Source organism: Quercus suber, unplaced genomic scaffold (assembly GCF_002906115.3).
Source record: "Quercus suber isolate HL8 unplaced genomic scaffold, Cork oak 2.0 scaffold_257, whole genome shotgun sequence".
In the NCBI taxonomy this organism is placed as follows: domain Eukaryota; kingdom Viridiplantae; phylum Streptophyta; class Magnoliopsida; order Fagales; family Fagaceae; genus Quercus; species Quercus suber.
Window position 1 is genome coordinate 448,792 of NW_027069713.1, and position 20,969 is coordinate 469,760.

General features: G+C 35.8%; 2 protein-coding genes across 5 annotated transcripts in view; both read left to right on the plus strand.

Annotated features, from left to right (window-relative positions):
* Window positions 1-2,630: 2,630 nt before the first annotated feature.
* Window positions 2,631-14,346, plus strand: LOC112009323 (F-box protein PP2-B10). 4 transcript variants are annotated; one of them, XM_024041653.2, is made up of 5 exons: window positions 2,634-3,001; window positions 3,286-3,407; window positions 3,514-3,947; window positions 4,777-4,831; window positions 6,132-6,444. In XM_024041653.2, the coding sequence occupies exons 1-4, from the start codon at window positions 2,693-2,695 to the stop codon at window positions 4,794-4,796; spliced, it is 885 nt and encodes a 294-aa protein (XP_023897421.1). In that variant the 5' UTR covers window positions 2,634-2,692; the 3' UTR covers window positions 4,797-4,831; window positions 6,132-6,444. The 4 variants fall into 4 exon arrangements, with proteins under 4 accessions (XP_065637184.1, XP_065637185.1, XP_023897422.1 ...); XM_065781112.1 differs by lacking the exon at window positions 6,132-6,444 and having other exon boundaries at window positions 2,631-3,001; window positions 4,688-4,801; XM_065781113.1 differs by lacking the exons at window positions 4,777-4,831; window positions 6,132-6,444 and adding an exon at window positions 14,130-14,346 and having other exon boundaries at window positions 2,633-3,001.
* Window positions 14,347-19,239: 4,893 nt separating this feature from the next.
* Window positions 19,240-20,969, plus strand: part of LOC112040241 (uncharacterized) — an 11,753-nt gene continuing 10,023 nt past the window's right edge. Inside the window, exons 1-3 of the mRNA XM_065781134.1 lie at window positions 19,240-19,620; window positions 20,124-20,257; window positions 20,358-20,749. Of these exons, the coding sequence (XP_065637206.1) occupies window positions 19,336-19,620; window positions 20,124-20,257; window positions 20,358-20,749 (811 nt within the window). The 5' untranslated portion in view covers window positions 19,240-19,335. The remainder of the gene's footprint in view (window positions 19,621-20,123; window positions 20,258-20,357; window positions 20,750-20,969) is intronic.

The window sequence follows — 20,969 nt, forward strand, 5'->3', positions numbered from 1 at the left end:
CATAAAAATAAATAGAGAAATAAATTGTACAGATTTTATAAATGCCTCACTCAATTTCACTATTTTTGTGACAGTAATATATGATAATTATATATTTAAAGGGTTGTGGTTAAAAAAAAAATTCATTGTTAATTCTTAAATAAAATACCGGTATCAATAATAAAATGTTTTCTAAGGAATTTAAGATTTTATCAGCCTCATTGCAATACATTTTATATACTATGTGTTCAATAAGATGAGTTCAAGTTACACCTGGTGTAACTTTGTAAGAGTTACACTTTTTTTGGACCATTGATTTGCAAAAGATACAATGGTTAAAAATTCACTAATAATTATGTCATTATTAAATATTTAATGCTATGAAAAAGTCAGCTCACTCATTTAATACTGGCATTTTATTTTCTCTCTCCTTTTATTCATTAGAAGTTTAGATATTTTAGAACTCTTAAACCGTTACAACGAGAGATAAAGCAAGGAAAAAAAAATTGCAGTAGAAGAAGACAAAGACAACTTCGTATCCACAACAAGCCACTAGACAGGACTGTCCATTTGCATAGCCGTTAACTCAGACTGGAAGTGACTATTTGGATGGATTATGCATTTATGCATGTCAATTGCAATTGTAGTTGGACTTGAACATCCAAGTATTTCTCTTTTTACTGTACTTGTCTTTCAAAATATTTTATTTCCTCTAAATTTCTAGTGGCACAGAAATCCTTATAAAAGACATCCAATGTTATTCAATGAAATTTGTACATAAAAACCTTACATCAATTCACTTGTACAAGTGTGTTGTCTCCAACCCACTCATGTCAAGACTCAATATCAAAAGCATATATTGTAAAGCTCTCAGTTTTTCTTTTCATCGAACACATAATAAGAGCCTTCACGGAGGTCCTGGCATATGAGAGAGAGAGGTAGAAGAAGAAGACAATGATGGAGTGTGAAGCAATTGTATATATAATTCAATTGTAAATCCTTCTTGTTGAAATAAAAAGCAGTAGATTACTTTTAAATTCAATTGAATATATAATTGTATAAATTTTATTTAAAATAATTTAATTTTATCATCAAATATCTATTTAATTTCTTTTTTAGGATGAATCATTTGAAAGTAGGTGGTTGAAAATGACAAGGGCCCTTTAATAAAGTAAAAAACAATAAATAAGGAGAGAGACAAAAGTGGAAAGAAATAACATTTAATGATATCTTTTTTAACTATTAGATATCTTAGAAATCTATGGTGTAAAAAATGTGTAACTTTACAAGAGTTACACCAGGTGTAACTTGAACCCATCTCGTGTTCAATACTTAAATATTCCTAATTTTTGTAATTCGATTTGTTTATTTATTTATTATTCCTAATTGGACCCGACTCGCGAACTCGACACGATACTACACGAAATTAGCAGGTTATGGATTAAGATTTAATGAGTTTGTGTCATATTCGGATTGACATGACTAACTCATTTAATAAACGGGTTGGGTTAGTGTCCATTACATGAAACTCATTTGACCCGTCTGACCCATTTAATTAAATAACATTTTACTAATATACTCTTCAAACCCTAGGTGTATAAACTTATTAGTTGTTGTGGCTTATTTTCTTTGACATATTATGAATGACAATTTGTAATATTGAGATATATTTTAGTTTTGAATGAATATTTATGATACAGTTACTCATTAGTTCTAAATTTTATATTAATTTTCCCCTAGGAAATTGAGTTTTTAAGACATGATTTGCTAGCAAAATCAATTCTAACAAACTTGAAATGTTAGTTTCCTAAATAGTTTGAAAACTATGTTAACTAACGAAATTGTTTGAAAAATGGTGTTATTTTGGGGGAAAAAAAATCTTGTTTTAAGTGAAATAACAGTAGTTTAATGGTTAATTTGGCAAAAAACAAATACAAGTCAATAGGATGACATGTCACTTAACACCCAAAACTAATGGAAGGTGTTTTTTTGCTAACAAAATTAAACTTCAGGGTGTAAAATTAAAATTTTCAAATTTCAAGATGTAAAATCTAAGCAACCCCAAAATTTAGGGTGTACTTTGCAATTTAGCCTAAATTATATAATAGAGTAAAACTACAATAATTTTTGTAAAAATGTTGTAAAATAATTTATAGTCACAGCTATACTGTTGAAATAAATTTTAGAACATTCTTTTTAAAAAAAAATCAGACTGTAGAGAGAATAAAAACTTAACCGTTAAGCAATAAGCAATTAAAGCCAAAAAGAAAAAATGTGTGAGAGATAGAAACATAGGAGAAGAAATGTTATAAAATAATTTATAGTCACAGCTTTACTGTTGAAATAAATTTTAGAACATTCTTTTAAAAAAATCAGACCGTAGAGAGAATAAAAACTTAACCGTTAATCTATCCAAAAAAAAAAAAAAAAAAACTTAACCGTTAAGCAATAAGCAATTAAAGCCAAAAAGAAAAAACGATTTGCAATTTAGCCTACATTATATAACCAGAATATAATTACAAAAAAAAATTTTATAAAAATATTATAAAATAATTTATAGTCAGAGCTTTGCTCTTGAAATAAATTTTAGAACATTCTTTTAAAAAAATCAGACCATAGAGAGAACAAAAACTTAACCGTTAAGCAATAATAACCAATTAAAGCCAAAAAGAAAAAAAGTGTGAGAGAGATAGAAACATAGGAGAAGAAAATTATGGAAAAAGAGAGAGAAGGAGAAAGAAACGGTCCACCCTTCGTTGCAGACATATCAGTATTACCAGAGGGATGCATATCGGACATAGTTTCATTGACGAGTCCTAAGGATGCTTGCAGAGTGTGTGCGGTTTCTCATATATTCCGTGCGGCTGCAGAGTCCAACGCTGTCTGGGAGAGGTTCTTGCCGTCCGATTATCAAGCCATCATTGCTCGATCATCATCATCGGATATCTTGAATTTGTCTTCTAAGAAAAAGATCTACCTCAGTCTCTCCGATAACCCCATCCTAATTGACGACTCTAAAAAGGTGCTACTATCGATCCCTTAATAATTAATTACTATGTTACAAACTGTCTTCCTACTTTTCCACTTCTAGAACACTTAATTCTGTTTCTGAATTTGCTGAATGAAAAGAAGTAAAGGGGTCAGTTCTTGAATGAATTTAGTTATAGCGCCATCTGCGAATAGAAAAACAGAATAAAACACACACACAAAAGGAGCTTCTATCTCGGTATTCAAAATATGAAAGATTTGGTTTTATGTATGCTTGTTGCCATATCTGTACTGATCTTCTTTCTTTCTTTCTAGCAGAGCTTTTTCTTGGACAAATCGAGTGGTAAGAAATGTTACCTTCTTCCTGCAAGGGAACTGTCCATTATATGGGGCAGTACTCCTCAGTATTGGAGATGGATTTCTCTACCTGAAGAATCCAGGTCTGTCCCTACTCTATTTCAGTACTTCTTTTTTATTCATTATTTTTAAGTTTAGAGTTTTTTTTTTCATCTAGTTCTTAACCGTGTACAAGTAAAAATCAAACAGGTTCCCAGAGGTAGCGGAACTTCATAGTGTGTGGTGGTTTGACATCAGCGGTAAGATGAGTACTTCCATTCTGTCTCCCAAAACACACTATGCCGCTTACCTTGTGTACAAGTTGAGGAGCAGAGCCCATGGATTTGATGGCCCTCCTTTCAAGGCTTCAGTGGGAACTATTGGAGGTGAAGTTTATGAACAAACTGTTCGTTTGGGCCTGTTTGTCATGCAGCCAAACCAGCAAGACCGGATTATACCGCCGCCGCAGCAGCACACTTCACGTCCCAAGCAGAGAGAAGATGGATGGTTAGAGATTGAGTTGGGTCAATTTTTCAATGAGGGAGGAGAAGATGACGAACTGCAGATTAAACTTATGGAGGTAGAAGCTGGTACCCACAAGACTGGCCTCATTGTAGAAGGGATCGAGATCAGGCCAACAAAGGGTTAGTAAAATTTGTCCGTTTATTTGCACTAAGTGACATTGATGATACACTAAATTGCCATTCTATCAAACTTGATATTGGTCCCAAGCCAATTGGATGAGTATAAAATTTAGAGTGGAATTACTATCTAGACCTCAAATCTGTTGGGGCAGATTTGAGTGTACTAGCTTGTATGATTTTTATTAAATTGTAGCTTTAGAATCTGGCTTTCAGAATTTTATGGCATGTGTTAGACATATAGGGTAATATCCTTGTAAATTGGCATGACATGTTGATGTGTTTTGGTGACTCAATTGAAGTTTGGAAGTAAGTTGCACATTGTTGGATAAAGCAGTAAGAATGAATTGTACCACCTAACTTTGGGGATTTATTTCTCAAGTTAGGGTGAATGGATTGAGTTGTAAATTTGTGGCAGCTCTATTTAGTATGTATAGAGTATGGATGAATGTTCATGTACCTTAGTTCTACTTTTTAGTACACAAAGGAAAAATTATAAGCCCTGCAACTATAGTTTTTTATGATTAGTGCTCAGTTTTGTGTGTTTTGATGTTTTACACTGGTAATTGCATGTTTGAGTGTTTGGTTGCATTTGGGATGGTTGTAGGAATCACAGGGGCCTAGTTAGGGTGAAGAATTAATAGGGATAGGAACTTGAGGCTGTAAGAAACGAAATTATGGATTAGAACACTCCATGAGTTGAATAGTGTGCTTAATAATGAAAGTAACTGTTTTTTATATAGGAGCAGGACAAAGGTCCAAAACTCCTAGGAGGTCGCTGGTTCTATTCCTGAAGCATGTTTTTTTACCTATCAAAAAAAATTTTATTTAGGGGCAGGACAAGATCAGTAGGGGACTCCACTACAAGCAAAAGCATTTGCCTTGAGGTAAGAGATTGTGATATGAGGGTCTGACGGCCCATATTTTTGTAAACATGTGTTTTAAAACAAAGCTTTTTGATAAACATGATTATGCTTATGTTTCATTGAAATTAAGCGTGTTTTTTTGTCAAACTATACATGTGTTTTATAGTGAGATAATGAGTGAATCATGTGGATATGCAAGATGTTTATAACCTCTGTTTGAGACTAAAGATCAAGGAAATTATTATTATGGAAACAAATTTGTATTAAGAAAAGAATGTTTTTAGAAAGAAAATGAATTTCAAACGAAATGATATACTATTGTGGATCAAGTCAATGTAACATTGTACTCGGCATAGGCCGAGGAGTACATGACACAGTCAGATGAACTGTACCCTGATGTTTGTACCTAGGGGACGCATAATCAAATAATGGCTGGCCTTAATGGCCGGGTAGTTAAGTTTATGAAAATGATTTAATTGATTACAATCCTGTATATCTTTAATATGTTTGACACTATGATAGTTTTAGCTTTAGACTCATGAGTTTCACAATTTATGTGCAGTTATGATCTGCATAGGCATTTTCAGTATGGAAGTTATGATTCTCATGAATGGTGTATGGAACCCCAGTTATATGTTGAATTGATGATGCTTTCCAAGCTAATGATCACAAGTCATGTTTTACAGGAAATGTTTTCAAAAGATGTTACCTTATGTTATAAGCATGTGATGTTAGGATTGAATTCAATGGTTTTGTTGTATAGCTGGATTTGAGGTTAGCTAGGCCTCCAAGAATTGAGGAAAGGAAAACAGAGAGAGAGAAAAGGAAAAGACTGAATTGAGAATACACTTGCTTGATTGATTACTCTACAACAGATTGGTCCCTTATACCTCACCTTACAGCTGTCAATGACCCACCATTCTCTAACTAACTCTAACTGTCTTGCACTGTCACTAACTAACCCGTATAGCCATGCCTCAATTGACACTATACCCTACAATTCTGATAAACAAGTCTCATATAGGCACTTAGGCACTTATACTACTAATACACTATCAGGCACTTAGGCACTTATACTACTAATACACTATCACAGCACTTAGGCACTCATACTATTAATGCAACCATACCACATACCAACATACAGAATTATACAACATACAAAACTATGCCTAACATGTGATCTATGTTGATGTTTCCAGAATGAGATTGATATATGCTTTACGTTTTCGAGAATGTTATACGTGTTTATGCAAACTCTTGAAACTGTTTATAAGGAAATCATAACCGCATGTTAACAATACTTTTTTCTATCATGCAGGTTAGATATATGTTCATGTCACGCCTCCCTTACTGAGCAAGTGGTATGCTCACCCAACATTTTCAGTGAGCAGGTATTTTCCTTTTGCAGCTCAAAGTCTCAGCAGTGGAGGAGTTTATGTAGGAGTCATGATGGAAATGATATTGTGTTTTAAGACACTGAGTACCTAGATAGTTATGATGTATGGTAGGGGGAGATGGAACAATTTTAACGATGGCTATGTAAAAATAAATTCTGTTGTGCTATGTATATTGAGGTTACCTAATCATTATGTTATTACATTTGATGGTACTCTAGATGCTCTGATTCGTCACTTCCTGTAGATGGGCAAATCGTTCATATCTTATAGATGATAAATAGAATCACTTGATAAGCATGAGTAAAAGACTCGTAACAGGAAAAGAAAATTTTTCATACACAGTTAATTGGTTTGTGTTAATATCAGGTACCAGCTAAATATTAGCAAGTCCGTTTGACTCTGAATCCTGGTTTGGATTTGGGTATGACACTTGGTAATAAATTCTATAGAAAACGCAATTCTGCATAATCTTGTCCAGCCCTCGATTGAGCAAGTGTCCAACGAGAGCAGAAAAACTATCAAACAAACTTTCATTAAATACTTGCCTTTTCTATTTTTTGTTTCATTTGGTATTAGGCCAAGTATGTGTTTTAAAAAATTTCAGAGTTACCATGAGTACTGGACAGTTTAGACCATCTACTAGTTACCTATAAGATTTTAATGTTTAATTATTATGAGAGTAATTAATCATAGTCAATAAATCATTTTAAATAGCTCTTCTAAATTCCTTGAAAGATATGGATAGCTCTTTATGATCCTTAAAATCTTTAAAAATTTGAAGTTGCAGCATGATAGTTAGTATAAGCTGGAATAATAAAAGTGTATATTCCACATTATAATTGTAGAGATGGAAAATTCCCGACCTATCACAAGCTAACACGTCACACTACCAAGTCCACAAAATGCAGCCAATTACAAAGCGCCACATACTGCTGCTAGGTTTTACTATTACTATTCAGAAACCAACAGAAATTTGCCAAGTGTCATGCAAGAACCAATCATGCATCAGCTCGTGCAAGCGATGACATAAGCAGCCTCGCACGTGTAAGCAATGACCTAAGCAACTTCGCACGTGTAAGCGATGACACAATCATTCCAGCATGTGCAAGCAATGACATAAGCAGACCAATCGAGCTCTGCCATGTGTCACCAATCAGACTCCGCCACGTGTCGCTTACATACCCCAAAACTCCTATAAATAGAAGCCTTCCTGAGACATTTGGGAGGGGACCAGGCCATTAGAAGCACTCAGAAGTCCAGAAGCTCTACCGGAACCAAGCTCTAAAGCCTCCAAGAACTTCAACTTCGAATACGAAGAACATTCGAAGAGAAAATCATCCAAATCATCCGCCTAGATCCAAAAGTTTGTGGGAATCAAGCCTAAAGTGTCCGAAAACATCAACAAATCACAAATCAGTGAAGTTCTGCGGATTCAAGCCTCTAAAGCACCGAAGAACTTCCATCACAAACTTCGAATACAAAGAACATTCGAAGAGGAATCATCCAAATCGTATTCCTAGATCTCAAAGTTCACTAGAATCAAGCTCAAAAGCCTCCAGAAACATCACAAACCACAAATCAGCGAAACTCGACGAATTCAAGCCTCTAAAGCCCCGAAGAATTTCCATCACAAACCTTCGAATACAAAGAACATTCGAAGAGGAATCATCCAAATCGTATTCCTAGATCTCAAAGTTCACTGGAATCAAGCTCAAAAGTCTCCAGAAACATCACAAACCACAAATCAGCGAAGCTCTACGGATTCAAGCCTCTAAAGCCCCGAAGAACTTCCACCACAAACCTTCGAAGACGAAGAACACATCAAGAACACGAAGAACGTGAAGAACAAGGGATTTCTAACAAGCTCATAGCCAGAGATTTATTGTAATTCTGTTTCAACAATCTTCGATCTATCCCTCAACCAAATTGAAGGATATTTTGTATTCAAATCAAAATTACATTATTACAATTCCAATCAACAAGTCTTTCAAAGAGATCGAATCAGAGGATAACTCTTTTGTAATTACAGAGAATTATACCACATTCATCAATACAAATTCGCATTTGTGAAACTATTTTTACTCGTTTAACTTATTTCGAACCGAGAAATTTAGTCGTCCACATATTCTGGCACGCCCGGTGGGACATCTCTGCCTCTCATCTCATTCTCCTTCAAAGAAAGAAATCTTCATCATCTTGCTACCAGTTCAAATGGCCTCCAGCAAGAATATCCAAGCTTCAATAGCTACTTCAACTAAACTTGGTACGGTTACCACCAACAACTACATTGGTGTAATCAATTGTAGCCAACCCAAAACAAATAATCAACTTCAATCTCAATCAACCAAGGAAGCCAAGGTCCAGACAATCATCTTCTTAGACCCTCTTGCAAGAAACAAGGTCATCAACAAAGACGTCTCCACCTTGGAACACCTCAAGTATGGGGGCAAATCCCCTTCTTCCTTCACAAGAAGTTGGTCACATGATCTTTCTCCCATCAAAGGGAACCCAAAAAAATGAGATTTCATGTGCTCACTTCAATTCACTTCCTTCTCCATCATCTTGGGAAGTTGTGTCAGTCATGATGACTAACACCTCTACAATGGAAGAAAAGATGGTTGAAATGGAACAAAGGGTCGTCCTTCTCACAAAAGCACTTGAAGATAAGGACCTCCAAATTGCAACTTTAATGAACAAACTCGAAGTACAAGATCTTGGTGAATCAAGCCATGGTCATAAATTCACATCTGCGAAGGATGACGAAAGGAGAGAAATTGAAAACACTCCCCGACGAGAACAATCTACTTCGGTTGCTTCGTTGTCAGTCCAACAATTACAAGACATGATAATAAATACCATCCGAGCACAATATGGAGGTTCTTCTACAAGTTTTCTCACATATTCAAAACCTTACACAAAGCGCATCGACAACATGAGGATGCCAAATGGGTATCAACCCCCCAAGTTCTTGCAATTTGATGGCCATGGAAATCCTAAGCAACACATTACTCACTTTGTAGAAACTTGTGAGAACACAGAGACTCAAGGAGGCCTCCTTGTAAAGCAATTTGTCCGTTCGCTCAAAGGAAATGCCTTTGATTGGTATACAGACTTAGAACCCGAGTCAATCGACAGTTGGCAACAACTCGAAAGAGAATTTCTTGATCGATTCTATAGCACGCGTCGTACAGTGAGCATGATAGAGCTTACTAATACCAAACAGTGGAAAGATGACCTGTCATTGATTACATCAATCGGTGGCGTTCCTTGAGCTTAGATTGTAAGGATAGACTTTCTGAAATTTCTGCGGTAGAGATGTGCATCCAAGGCATGCACTGGGGACTTCTTTACATCCTTCAAGGGATAAAGCCTCGAACATTTGAAGAGTTAGCAACTCGTGCGCACGACATGGAGTTGAGCATTGCTAGTCATGGAAGTACAAACCCTCCCATACCTGAGGAAAGCAGAAAGGAAGTAAGGAGGAATGATAGGAATGCAAAAGTCAGCCTCAAAGACCCAATGGTTGTTAACACTACCAAAGTCAAGGTTCCAAGAAGAGAAGCGAAGGCAAATGAAAAACAGCTTGAAGGATGGCAAAAGAACGAAGTGCATCGCCTGACTTTTAAGGAACGTGAGCAAAAAGTATATCTGTTCCCCGATGAAGATGTGCCAAACATCTTAGAACAATTATTGCAATTGAAGCTGATTGAATTGCTAGAATGCAGGCGACCACAAGACATGGGGAAAGTTGATGACCCTAACTACTGCAAATATCATCGCATCATTGGCCACCCAATCCAAAAATGCTTCGTCTTCAAAGAACAAATCATGAAACTTGCCAAAGAAAACAAGATTGATCTAGACTTCAACGAAATTGTCGGGTCAAACCATGTGACCGTTACTTATGATGTACTTCCAACTCTCAAGCAGGGGGCAAACACCAACGAAGCTTACAAATTGATTGACAATGATGGCATAAGGATCGACTCCATCAATGGGAAGTTCCTTAAACACTTCTATGCTTGAACATCGAGGATTGCTCCTTGGCAAGAGCTTAAACTGCCCACTGTAATGCTATAAGGGTACATGATGTCTTCCCATTACCTTTGAAAGCATACCAATAAAGAGAAATTAATCCCACTCTATGTCACCAATTGCTAGTGTGGCGTAGTGGTTGGATGCCCAAGTCGCCCTTGAGAGGTCTCGGGTTCGATTAGTGGTGATACCCACTATTACACACTGAGCCCTCCTTTTTTGCAAAAAATCAAAAAAAAAAAAAAAAAAAAAAAAAAAAAAAAAAAAAAAAAAAAAAAAAAAAATTAGTACCTAATCATTTTTATTTTATGAAACCCAATAAAATAGTTAAGAGACAAATTAGTTTATTTGCTCATGGCCAAGCCCATTTGATTGCCGATCATTTTTTTTTTTCCCAACCCATTTGAATAGTCACTGTTCACCATTTATTATGAATTAAAAAAAAAATCAAAAAAAGCTAGATCTGAAGAATGAAGATGTCCATGCATTTAAAAATTGTTAAAGTTAAACATATAACAAAACCCAAGAAGGAAGTGCTTGACAGAAAGCAAGCATTTATGTGAGTAGTTCACACGCATAGCAAAGAAGAAATCTCCAGAAGCAATAAAGAAGTCTACAACATTTTTAGCAATACTTTCACAACAAAATTTATATAAAAAGTTGTTACTGGTTCTGATTTGAACAAACTATTGAAATTATTTTTTTACTCACCAATATTAACTAATAACAATCTATTACTTAAAATTTATTGTGAAATATTGTAAAAATATTATAGTAACTTTTAATTGTGATTTTTTATTCTTTTTATTATTATTCCCTTCTTTCCTGGCATCCATACGGTTCTTTTCCTTTTCTTATATTTTTTTTTCTTTTGTTTTTTCTCCTTCACGCACGTATCCCCATCCCCATCCCCATCCCCACTCCTCTTATATTTTTGTTTTTATTTTTCTAGACTCTTCCTTCTCCACATAGAGTGTCCTCTGCTTTTATTTTTCTATCTTTATCTCTAGCTCTGTTTCTCATTCTCTTTCTCTCATACTCTCACCCTGTCACACACACATTACCGGTGGAGAACAAAGCTAGAATTTAAAGCTTGCTTCGCCCAAGAGAAGAGTTTTTGAAGAGAGGGAGTTGCGTGATGTGCTCTGAAGAGAGAAGAAGAAGAAACATAAAGACATGCTGTGTTTTTTTGGAGATGGCAATGGCAGACATGATATACTCCTAAGCATTAGCAGTTGTGTTTCTTTTTCTTTTGTTTTTTTGTGTTTTTTTTTTTTTTAAAGGTTCAGAATCAAAGGGAACCGTGAGAAGCGGTCTGAGCACAGTTCTCAGAATCATGCGTTTAAACCGCGGTTTGAATAGTTCCCTGCTTTTGTGGCATAGACTGATTCTTAAGCTTAAAAGAACTGTGTTTGTGAGAGGTTCATAGTTTTTCCAATCGAACGTACGATTCGGTCCGAGTTTCAAAACCTTGCTCGACACAAATCGAGGAGTACCTGACACAGTCAGATGAATTGTACCCTGATCAGTGTCGGTTGAATACTATAAGCAACTAATGCAGTTGCCTAAGGCCCCAAGTAAAAATAAAGTCCCAAAATTTTAACCAATAGGGTTATTTATAACTAAGAAATAAAATAATAATTTTTTATCGGATAAAGTTTGGCTACAAAATTGGTTGTAGCGTTAGGCTACAATATTACTCAATATTTTTTTATTAGATGTGAATTTTGACAAATCCACCATTGGATGACATATTCTTCTTATATTTTCCATACTTGCAAAATTTCTAAAAAATTAAAGATCAATAGCTATGTTGTCAATTAATTATTTAAATTGCAAGTTTTTGTAGTTTAAAATTATGTATAAAATATAAACTTATAGATCATATAGTAAATAATATCTGATTAACACAAAATTTGATATGTATATTAAGAGCATAAAGAACATGCAATTCAATGGTTAGATTTTCAAATTATGCAATAATGTTTATTTTATAAAGTAAGGTTGTAACCTAAGGCTGTGTTTGTTTCGTGTAAAACATTCTCCGGAAAATACATATTTTCCGGAAATGCTATTTTCCGGAAAAGGAAAATATTTTTAAGTGTTTGGTTGAATTATGAAAATTTTTGTGGAAAATATTTTCACGTGTTTGGATGTATTCTAAAATGCTATTTTCCGGAAAATTTTTCACAAATTCCGGCAACAATTCAACAACAACAAAAAATTTCCGGTAACAAATTCCGGCAACAATTCAACAACAACAAAAAATTCGGAACAAATCCGGAACAACAACAACAACAACAACGACAACAACAACAACAATAATCAGTTCATCCAAAAAAAAAAACAACAACAACAATCAAATTAAAAAAAAAAAAAAAAAAACGGAGAGATCGAGGAAGAGAGAGTGTGGAGGCGACGGGGTACCGTCGGCGACGAGGTCGAGGTTCGTGGGTTGCTCTGGGTTCGTCGGTTCGTGGGTTGCTCTGGGTCGAAGGCGATGGGTTGCGCTGGGTCGAAGGCGATGGGTTGCTCTGGCGGTTGCTCTGGGTCGTGCGATTGCTCTGGGTTGCGCTGGGTCGAAGGTCGCCGGCGGTTGCTCGTGCGAAAGTCTGGTCTGGGTCGCTGGAGCGGATCGGAGCTTGAGGTCTGGACCGGATCGAAGCGGAGGTCTGGACCGGATCGGAGGTCTGAACTTGCTGCTGAGCTTGGAGCTTGGAGCTTTGGTCTGGACCGGATCGGAGTACTGATCGAAGAGTGTGAGAGAGCTTTGTGTTGCTGTGTGAGAGAGAGTTGCTGCGTGAGAGAGCTTGGAGAGTTGAGAGAGTTTTTTCCGGAAATTGGTTTAAGGGAAAATAGAAGGTGAAAAGCATTTCCGTCTGTTTTGGGGTTATTTTCGGTCAAAGGGGAAATTATTTTCCGTTGACCCAATTTTCCCAAGCAGCCAAACACCATTATTTTACGAAAATTGATTTCCGGAAGTAGTTTGAAGTCGAAACAAACGCAGCCTAAGATTACAATCAATTTTGTAGCTAAACTTTTTCATTTTCTATCAAATAAAAAACAAAACAAAAAAGAGAGAGAAATGTTACGTCCACAACATTTTTCACAATACTTTTACAACAAATGCTAAGTAGCAGGTTGTTACAACCTGTTATTGATGGCAAAAAATAATTATAGCAGTGGATTCAAATAGAAAATAAGAAGCAACTTAACACCTATGATTTGTTGTAAAAAATATTGTGAATGTTGCACTTCTAAAAAAAAAAAGAGCAATACATAAAAAATAAAATAAAAAACATATATATATATATATTCTACGTGGTTCATGTTAATTAGTAATAATTTTGCATTTAAAACAAAGTAATCAATTTTCGCCTTAGGCCCCTAATACATCAAGCCGCCCCTAACCCTGATGTTCGTACCTGGGGGACGCATAACCAGATAATGGCTGGCCTTAATGGCCGGGTAGTTAAGTTTATGAAAATGATTTAAATGATTATGATCTTGTACATCTTTAATATGTTTGACAACATGATAGTTTTAGCTTTAGATTCATGAGTTTCACAATTTATGTGCGGTTATGATTTGCATAGGCATTTTTAGTATGAAAGTTATGATTCTCATGAATGGTGTATGGAACCCCAGTTATATGTTGAATTGATAATGCTTTCCAAGCTAATGATCATAGTCATGTTTTATAGGAAATGTTTTCAAAAGATGTTGCCTTATGTTATAAGCATGTGATCTATGTTGATGTTTCCAGAATGAGATTGATATATGCTATACGTTTCTGAGAATGTTATACGTGTTTATGCAAACTCTTGAAACTGTTTATAAGGAAGTTGTAACCACATGTTAACAATACTTTTTCTATCATGCAGGTTAGATATATGCTCATGTCACGCCTCCCTTACTTTGCAAGTGGTATGCTCACCCTTAACATTTTTAGTGAGCAGGTATTTTCCTTTTACAGCTCAAAGTCTCAACAGTGGAGGAGTTTATGTAGGAGTCATGATGGAAATGCTATTGTGTTTTAAGAAACTGAGTACCTAGATAGTTATGATGTATGGTAGTGGGAGATGGAACAATTTTAACGATAGCTATGTAAAAATAAATACTGGTGTGCTATGTATATTGAGGTTACCTAATCATTATGTTATTACATTTGATGGTTGTTGATGGCCATTTTTGGAAGCCCAAGTAGAAAAGAGAAGCCCAGCAACGTGGACAGGAAAAAAGGTTGTTAAATGGACAAAAAACCTATTAAACCCAAGCAGTAGGAATAATGGATCATAAACCCATAAGATAAGCAACTGGGCCTCGAAATGGAAAATGGGCTCAAAGCATCCTGGAAAGAGAGAAAAAGCAAACCATGGGCAATATATGATATGGAAAAGCGAGAATGGGACGTGGCAGACCCAAAGTAATGAAAGCAAAGAAAGTAAAGAGTTAATGGTAAGCCCATGAGCCCCAAGGATGAGAACAAGATAATTAGGCCGGGGAAGCCCAATGGAATTAGTGAAAGCCCATGGTAATGCATAGTTAGGAAAAGGGCTAAGGAAGCCCAAGGAAATCAAATGGGCTAAGGATGCCCAAGGAAAAACAAATGGGACACAGGAGCCCGTGAAGTAATGTAATAAGGAAAACTAATGGTCATACTGAGCCACTAGGGAAAGAATAAACGGCAGGCCTAAAGAGGCCCAACAGGATTGAGGAAAATAGCTTTGCAGCAGGAATAACAGAGTGGTATGGCAGGAGGGTAGCAAAAAAGAATGGGCTAAAGGAAAAGGCGAAGCCCATCATCAAACAAGGCCTAGCCCTAAGCGGGGCAAGTCATAAAAGAAAGGTAAACTAGAAAACAATCAAGGACGAACGGCAGACTGAACAAGCCAACCACGGCAAACGCATAAGCAGCAGGCAGGTTTTGGACACACATGGAAGAGAGGCATGCGCAAGGCTCAAACACCACCAGCCTGTACCCAACCAATACAAGACATGGTGAAGTCGTGGGTCAGAGGTAAGAGGACATGGTTTGGTGGTGGGGAGATGGGAAAAACCTATTTTTGAGGTTCCTACTCAGGCTTTTTTGGGGGAAGTGTCCTGCTAGGATGACATACCACCCAAAAGAGGCAAACTAAGTTGGAACCACTAGGTGTATGCCATAAGAGTAGAGAGAGAGAGAGAAAGAACCCAGATCGTAGCAGGAAAGGGTGCCACAACAGACAAACAAACAAAATACCCTTCTTTGTCTAGTGATGGGGAGTTGCACGTAGACGGTCCAGTGGTGGTTGGCAAGTACACCAAGACCAGACAAAGGTGGTTAAGGGCTAAAACAGTTAAATCCAATCACGGCAGGTACTATAAAAGGGGATCCTTGCCGTGCACAGAAGGAGGACCAATAACAAAACAAAAAAACCATAACCTCAATAACAAGAATCTCTAAGAAAAAAATCAGAAAATAGAAAAACAAGTGTGAAGGAAAGAAAGAAAAGATAAGAGTAAAATTAAAAGAAAGAAACGAAATAGAGAGTGAGATCTGCAGGCATGCACCAATAGGTTGATTCCCTCTCTCCTTCTCAAAATCTTGCTCTCTATCAAAAAAAGGCAAAAGGATTCCTTTAGGCACCAACCATTCAAGTTCATTTCCCTCAAAGCAATTAATTTCCACAGCAGAATTTTCCTGGGAGATTAAGTGCGTTGAGAGGAGGCGTTCTTGACTTAATTTCTTTCTCTTTTGATTAACCTATATATTACATTTTGTTCCCTTTGCTTTCTTTGTAAAAGTCATTGTTATTATTGTGGTTATGTTTCGTAGATAGGGATTATTTGGTCATTTTCCATTAACTAGCCAGAGTGCTCTATTTTGTTGTTATTATTATATCTACCTACCATGGCTCATCTGAAACAGCTCTGTCTGCCATAAGCACACCCCCCTGGCAGACAAGGCATAGTTTGCGCACAAAACGGATCAAGTTGAGTTTCAATTAGATCGGTCTCAACTCCCTTTACTCAGAACACTTGGGCTTAGTACTACAGGAGGCAGCCCAACCCATTACGACCAAAAGGCCCTCTACAATGGTACTCTAGATGCTCTAATTCGTCACTTCCTATAGATGGGAAAATTGTTCATATCTTATAAATGATAAATAGAATCACTTGATAAGCAAGAGTAAAAGACTCATAATAGGAAGAAAAAAAAATTATACACAGTTAATTGGTTTGTGTTAATATCAGGTACGTGCATAATATTAGCAATTCGGTTTGACTCTGTAAATCCGTAATACGAGATTACCTGTCCTCTGTAAATCCGTAATACGAGAGACAACACAAAATGCCCCGTTAATCATCTGGACAAACACATGTAGGTAATCCCAGGCTCAGCAACTGAGAGAGGAGACCAAATAGCCACTCCAACTCTGTAGGCCATATAACTTTTTTTAAGGATAAAAATGTAAATACGTCTCTATCAAAATATGGCAAACAAGGTTGTAAGTGAACCAAGAATAGAACGAGTTTGGCTTAAGAAAAAGCTTGTTTAAAGTTCAAGTCTCAAGAGCATTCACATCAGCCTAATGAGTTTTTAATCAAATTTAGTCTTAAAAACTCACTTTTATTAGTTTAGTTAATCTACTACTTAGGCTGCGTTTGTTTTGGTGTAAAATATTTTCCAAGTGTAAAATGTTTTCAAGTGAAAATGTTTTGGGGAAAAGAAAATATTTTCTAGTGTTTGGTTGCATTATAAAAAATACTTTGAAAAATATTTTCTAGTGTTTGGTCGTATTCTTGAAAATGCTCTAGAAAATACATTTTTATCAGGTTTCTCACATTTTCCTAAGATCCAAACAAATATTATTCCAGAAAATCTCAATATAAACACAAAGAAACAAAAAAAATCAAAACAAAAAAAATTGGCCCCCTTCCTCAAACAAAACACCAGTCGTGAGAGAGGTGAAGAGAGATGGCTTGAGAGAAAGAGATGGGTAACGACGGTGGCAACATCGTGAGAAATGGTATCGAGCTTGGGGCTTTGGGCAATGAGATCGGTGGTTCGATCTAGAGGCAGCAGCAACAGTGGGGGTGGGTGGTGGGTTTTAGATCGGTGACATGCAGTTGAAGATTCGGCCATGGTTGATCAGAGGAAAAGAGAGAGAATGAGGGAGGAAGAGAAGAGGGGCGGTGGACGCAGCTTGCATGGCGAACGGCAAATGGTGGACGAAGCTTGCACAGTGGTCCGATTCCTCTGGTGCTCTCTCTCTCTCTCTCTCTCTCTCTCTCTCTCTCTCTCTCTCTCTCTCTCTCTCTCTCTCTGGGTTGTTAAGTTCTGAGTGAGGCTGGAAATCAATTGAAGGTAAAATGAGTATGTAATTGGTTTTACAGAGTTAGGGTGTCTATTTTACGGTAAATTGAAATTTTTTTGCAATTTGACTGAATTTTAATGCGTATCCAAACACCCTTAAAGGTGTAAAATATTTTCCGAATTTCCTTTACCACCGAAACAAATGCAGCTTTACAGACAATTACATCAACCTCAGTACTCCATCATTATTCTATTTTAATATTATTTTCTTTCTCCACAAATATATTTTTTAAGAGAAAAATTAATGGATACCCTAAGGGTATTGGTTTAAGAAATATACATAGAAATCTTTTATAAATTTTAAAAAAAAAAAAAGCAGTTAATGTTTTTTACGGCTTTTTATATTCCCTAGGAAAACTTTCCTAAAATGGTTTTCTAACCATTGCTCTAAGGGTATCTGTTAAAATGAACTTTTTTTTTAACTCATCCTTCTCAAATTGTGAATAAAATAAGATTTTTATCTGGTGTATTGAGTGGATAGTACTCAATTGATGTATCGAGGACATTGTTCATTGTTAAGTTTTTAGGGCAAAATATTAAGACTGATGTGTGGAAGTTTTGGGTGAGTTTATTTTTATTTTTTTAGATACTAAATGTTGCTTTAGCTAGGTTGATGAGAATGTTCTAAGTTTAAAATAAATTATTATGTGTAAAAAAAAATTATTAAATAAGTCAAATTCAAATATAATAATATGTTCCTCAACAAGCTTGTGAACATGAGAGGTCAATTAACTATATGTAATACTATATTTTCATATGTATAATTGTCTAAAAATATATTTGTATAAAATTGAAATTGAATTGTATAAGTTTATCAATATGTTCATATGGTATTAAATTATTATTTATAATTTTCATAAAATCATGAAAAGATAAAACATTTTAGTCATGATCTAATATTGAAAATCAATAAATTAATCAAGTAACTCTTGAAAAAATTTGAGCTTATTCGATAAAAAAATTAAGCCAAGCTTAAACATAAAACCTTGTTTAACAGTTTACGCACCTGAAGTTTGACTGAATTTAAGTTGCCTACATGTGATTTAAAATCTTATGATGCAAGTGTTCCGATGGATTACTTTTTATTTTATTTGATCTTGTATTTTTATATTTTTTGTATTTTTAGAGGAGAGAGACATAAAAGTGAAGTAAAATTACATATTTGGTCATGTTTTAGATAGACTATAGAAATTTAATTGAATCAACCTCAAGTTGGTAAAGCATCAAACTTTTAACTACAAATAAATAATTTAAATTTCGACGAAAGCTAGTGAGGTAACTTTTAATATCTCACTCAGCTTGGTTGGTTCACCGTCGGCGCCAAACAAAACCAAGCCCTAAGTTATTTGACACTTTACGGACCTGAAGTTTGATTGAAATTTAAATTGTCTACCTATAGTTTAAAATCTTATGATGCAAGTGTTCCGATGGATTACTTTTTATTTTATTTGATCTTTAATTTTTATATTTTTTGTATTTTTAAAGAAGAAAAACATAAAAGTGAAATAAAATTACATATTTGGTTATATTTTAGATAGACTATAGAAATTTAATTGAGTCAACCTCAAGTTGGTACTTTAACTACAAATAAATAATTTAAATTTCAACCAAAGCTATTAAGGGGTTGGTTCACCGCCGGCGCCAAACAAAACCAAGCCCCAAAACTTTCCTGAAGCCTCACTATGATATGAGAGAGCGAGAGAGAAAAAAAAAAATTAGAGAAGAAGAAGATGGCAGAGGCAGAACGTGAGCGGTTACGCTCAAATCCAGAATTACCGGAGGAGTGCATGAGGGAAATAGTATCACGGTTGAATCCTAAAGAATGGTGCAGAGGGTGTGCCGTTTCGCAAACATTCCGTGAGGCTTGTGAGTCCGACGAAAACTGGGTTACATTTTTGCCTCCTGATTGGTTCGCTATCCTTTCCAGAACATCGGCTCACTTGCATTTCACGTCTCTGAAACAGCTCTACCTCCATCTCTCCGATAACCCCTTTTTAATTGACGGCAATTCAATGGTACTTTCCTTGTTTTCCCTCTTCTACAACTCCAACTCGCTCACTTGTTGCTTTGGGTTTTGATGTTTAGGTCTCGTTTCAAAGCCCAAAAGGGCCAAAACCCTTTTGAGCTTTCAATTTCTTTTGTCCTGAAACTCAACATGCCTAACTGCTTAAAGAAATTATTTGTAGTAGATGCTTAAGATAAACAATCCATTTGTAGTAAAAAATCATATATTTGTGAAGGGGTAAAACATTTTAGTTATGGTTTTGCTATATATAAGAAAAAAAAATAAGTTAATAAAGTAACTCAACTTTGCTTGAATATGTAATTAGTTATAGCGCCGTCAGCAAATAGAAGAACAGAATCAAAAACAAAATACACAAAACACAAAAAAAGGAGCTGCTATCTCTGAGATCAAATTATGAATGATTTTGTTGAATGTATGCTTGTGGCCAATAAAAGTAGCACCATGCTGAATATAACCATATCTGTGCTCATCTTCTTTCTTTCTTTCTAGCAGAGCTTTTTCTTGGACAAAATGAGTGGTAAGAAATGCTACCTTCTCTCTGCAAGGGACCTGTGCATTATATGGGGTGACACTCCGTTTTGGAGTTGGGTTTCTAAACCTGAATCCAGGTTTCTACCTAAATCCAGGTCTGTCCCTACCACTTTCGCATTCCCTTTTTTTTTTTTTTTGGTTTTTGTTTAGGCCTTTCATTTAGTTCTTAGTTATGTACATGTAAAAACCAAACAGGTTCTTGCAGGTAGCTGTACTTGATCTTGTGTGGCGGTTTGACATCCATTGCAAGATAAGTACTTCCATGCTGTCTCCAAAAACAAACTATGCCACTTACCTTGTGTTCAAGTTGAGGAGCAGAGCCAGTGGATTTGGTAGCCGTTATCCTTTAAATGCTTCAATTACAACTACCCAAGGAGGTGAAGTTTATGAACAAACTGTTTGTTTGAGCTCGCTTGCCAGGGAGCCAAGGCTGCAGAGAAAAGATGGATGGTTAGAGCCTAAGATGGGTGACCTTTTCAATGAAGGAGGAAAAAATGATGAACTGGAGATTAGACTTAGGGAGATAGAATCTGGAAGGTGTAAGTCTGGCCTTGTTTTTGAAGGGATTGAGATCAGGCCAACAAATGGTCAGTAAAATTTGTGCTTTTATTATCACTAAGTAGCATTGATGATACACCATGTTGCAATTCTATCAAACTTGTCTTGTGTCAATACTTTGCTTTATTGTCAAAATATTTAACATCTAGATTCTAGAGTATAGTAGTGTATCTGTAGTTGATGTTGCGTTACAAGCTGTTTGAGTATAGAGAGAAGACAAGTCTCAAAGTAAGAGAAAGAAACAAAAAT

Excerpts from the sequence above, each read along its gene's own strand:
- LOC112009323 (XM_065781112.1), top strand. The coding sequence starts at position 2,693 with ATGGAAAAAGAGAGAGAAGGAGAAAGAAACGGTCCACCCTTCGTTGCA. Across the intron at positions 3,002-3,285 it reads TAATTGACGACTCTAAAAAG|AGCTTTTTCTTGGACAAATC; the intron begins GTGCTACTATCG and ends TCTTTCTAGCAG. Across the intron at positions 3,948-4,687 it reads CGAGATCAGGCCAACAAAGG|GAGCAGGACAAAGGTCCAAA; the intron begins GTTAGTAAAATT and ends TTTTTTATATAG.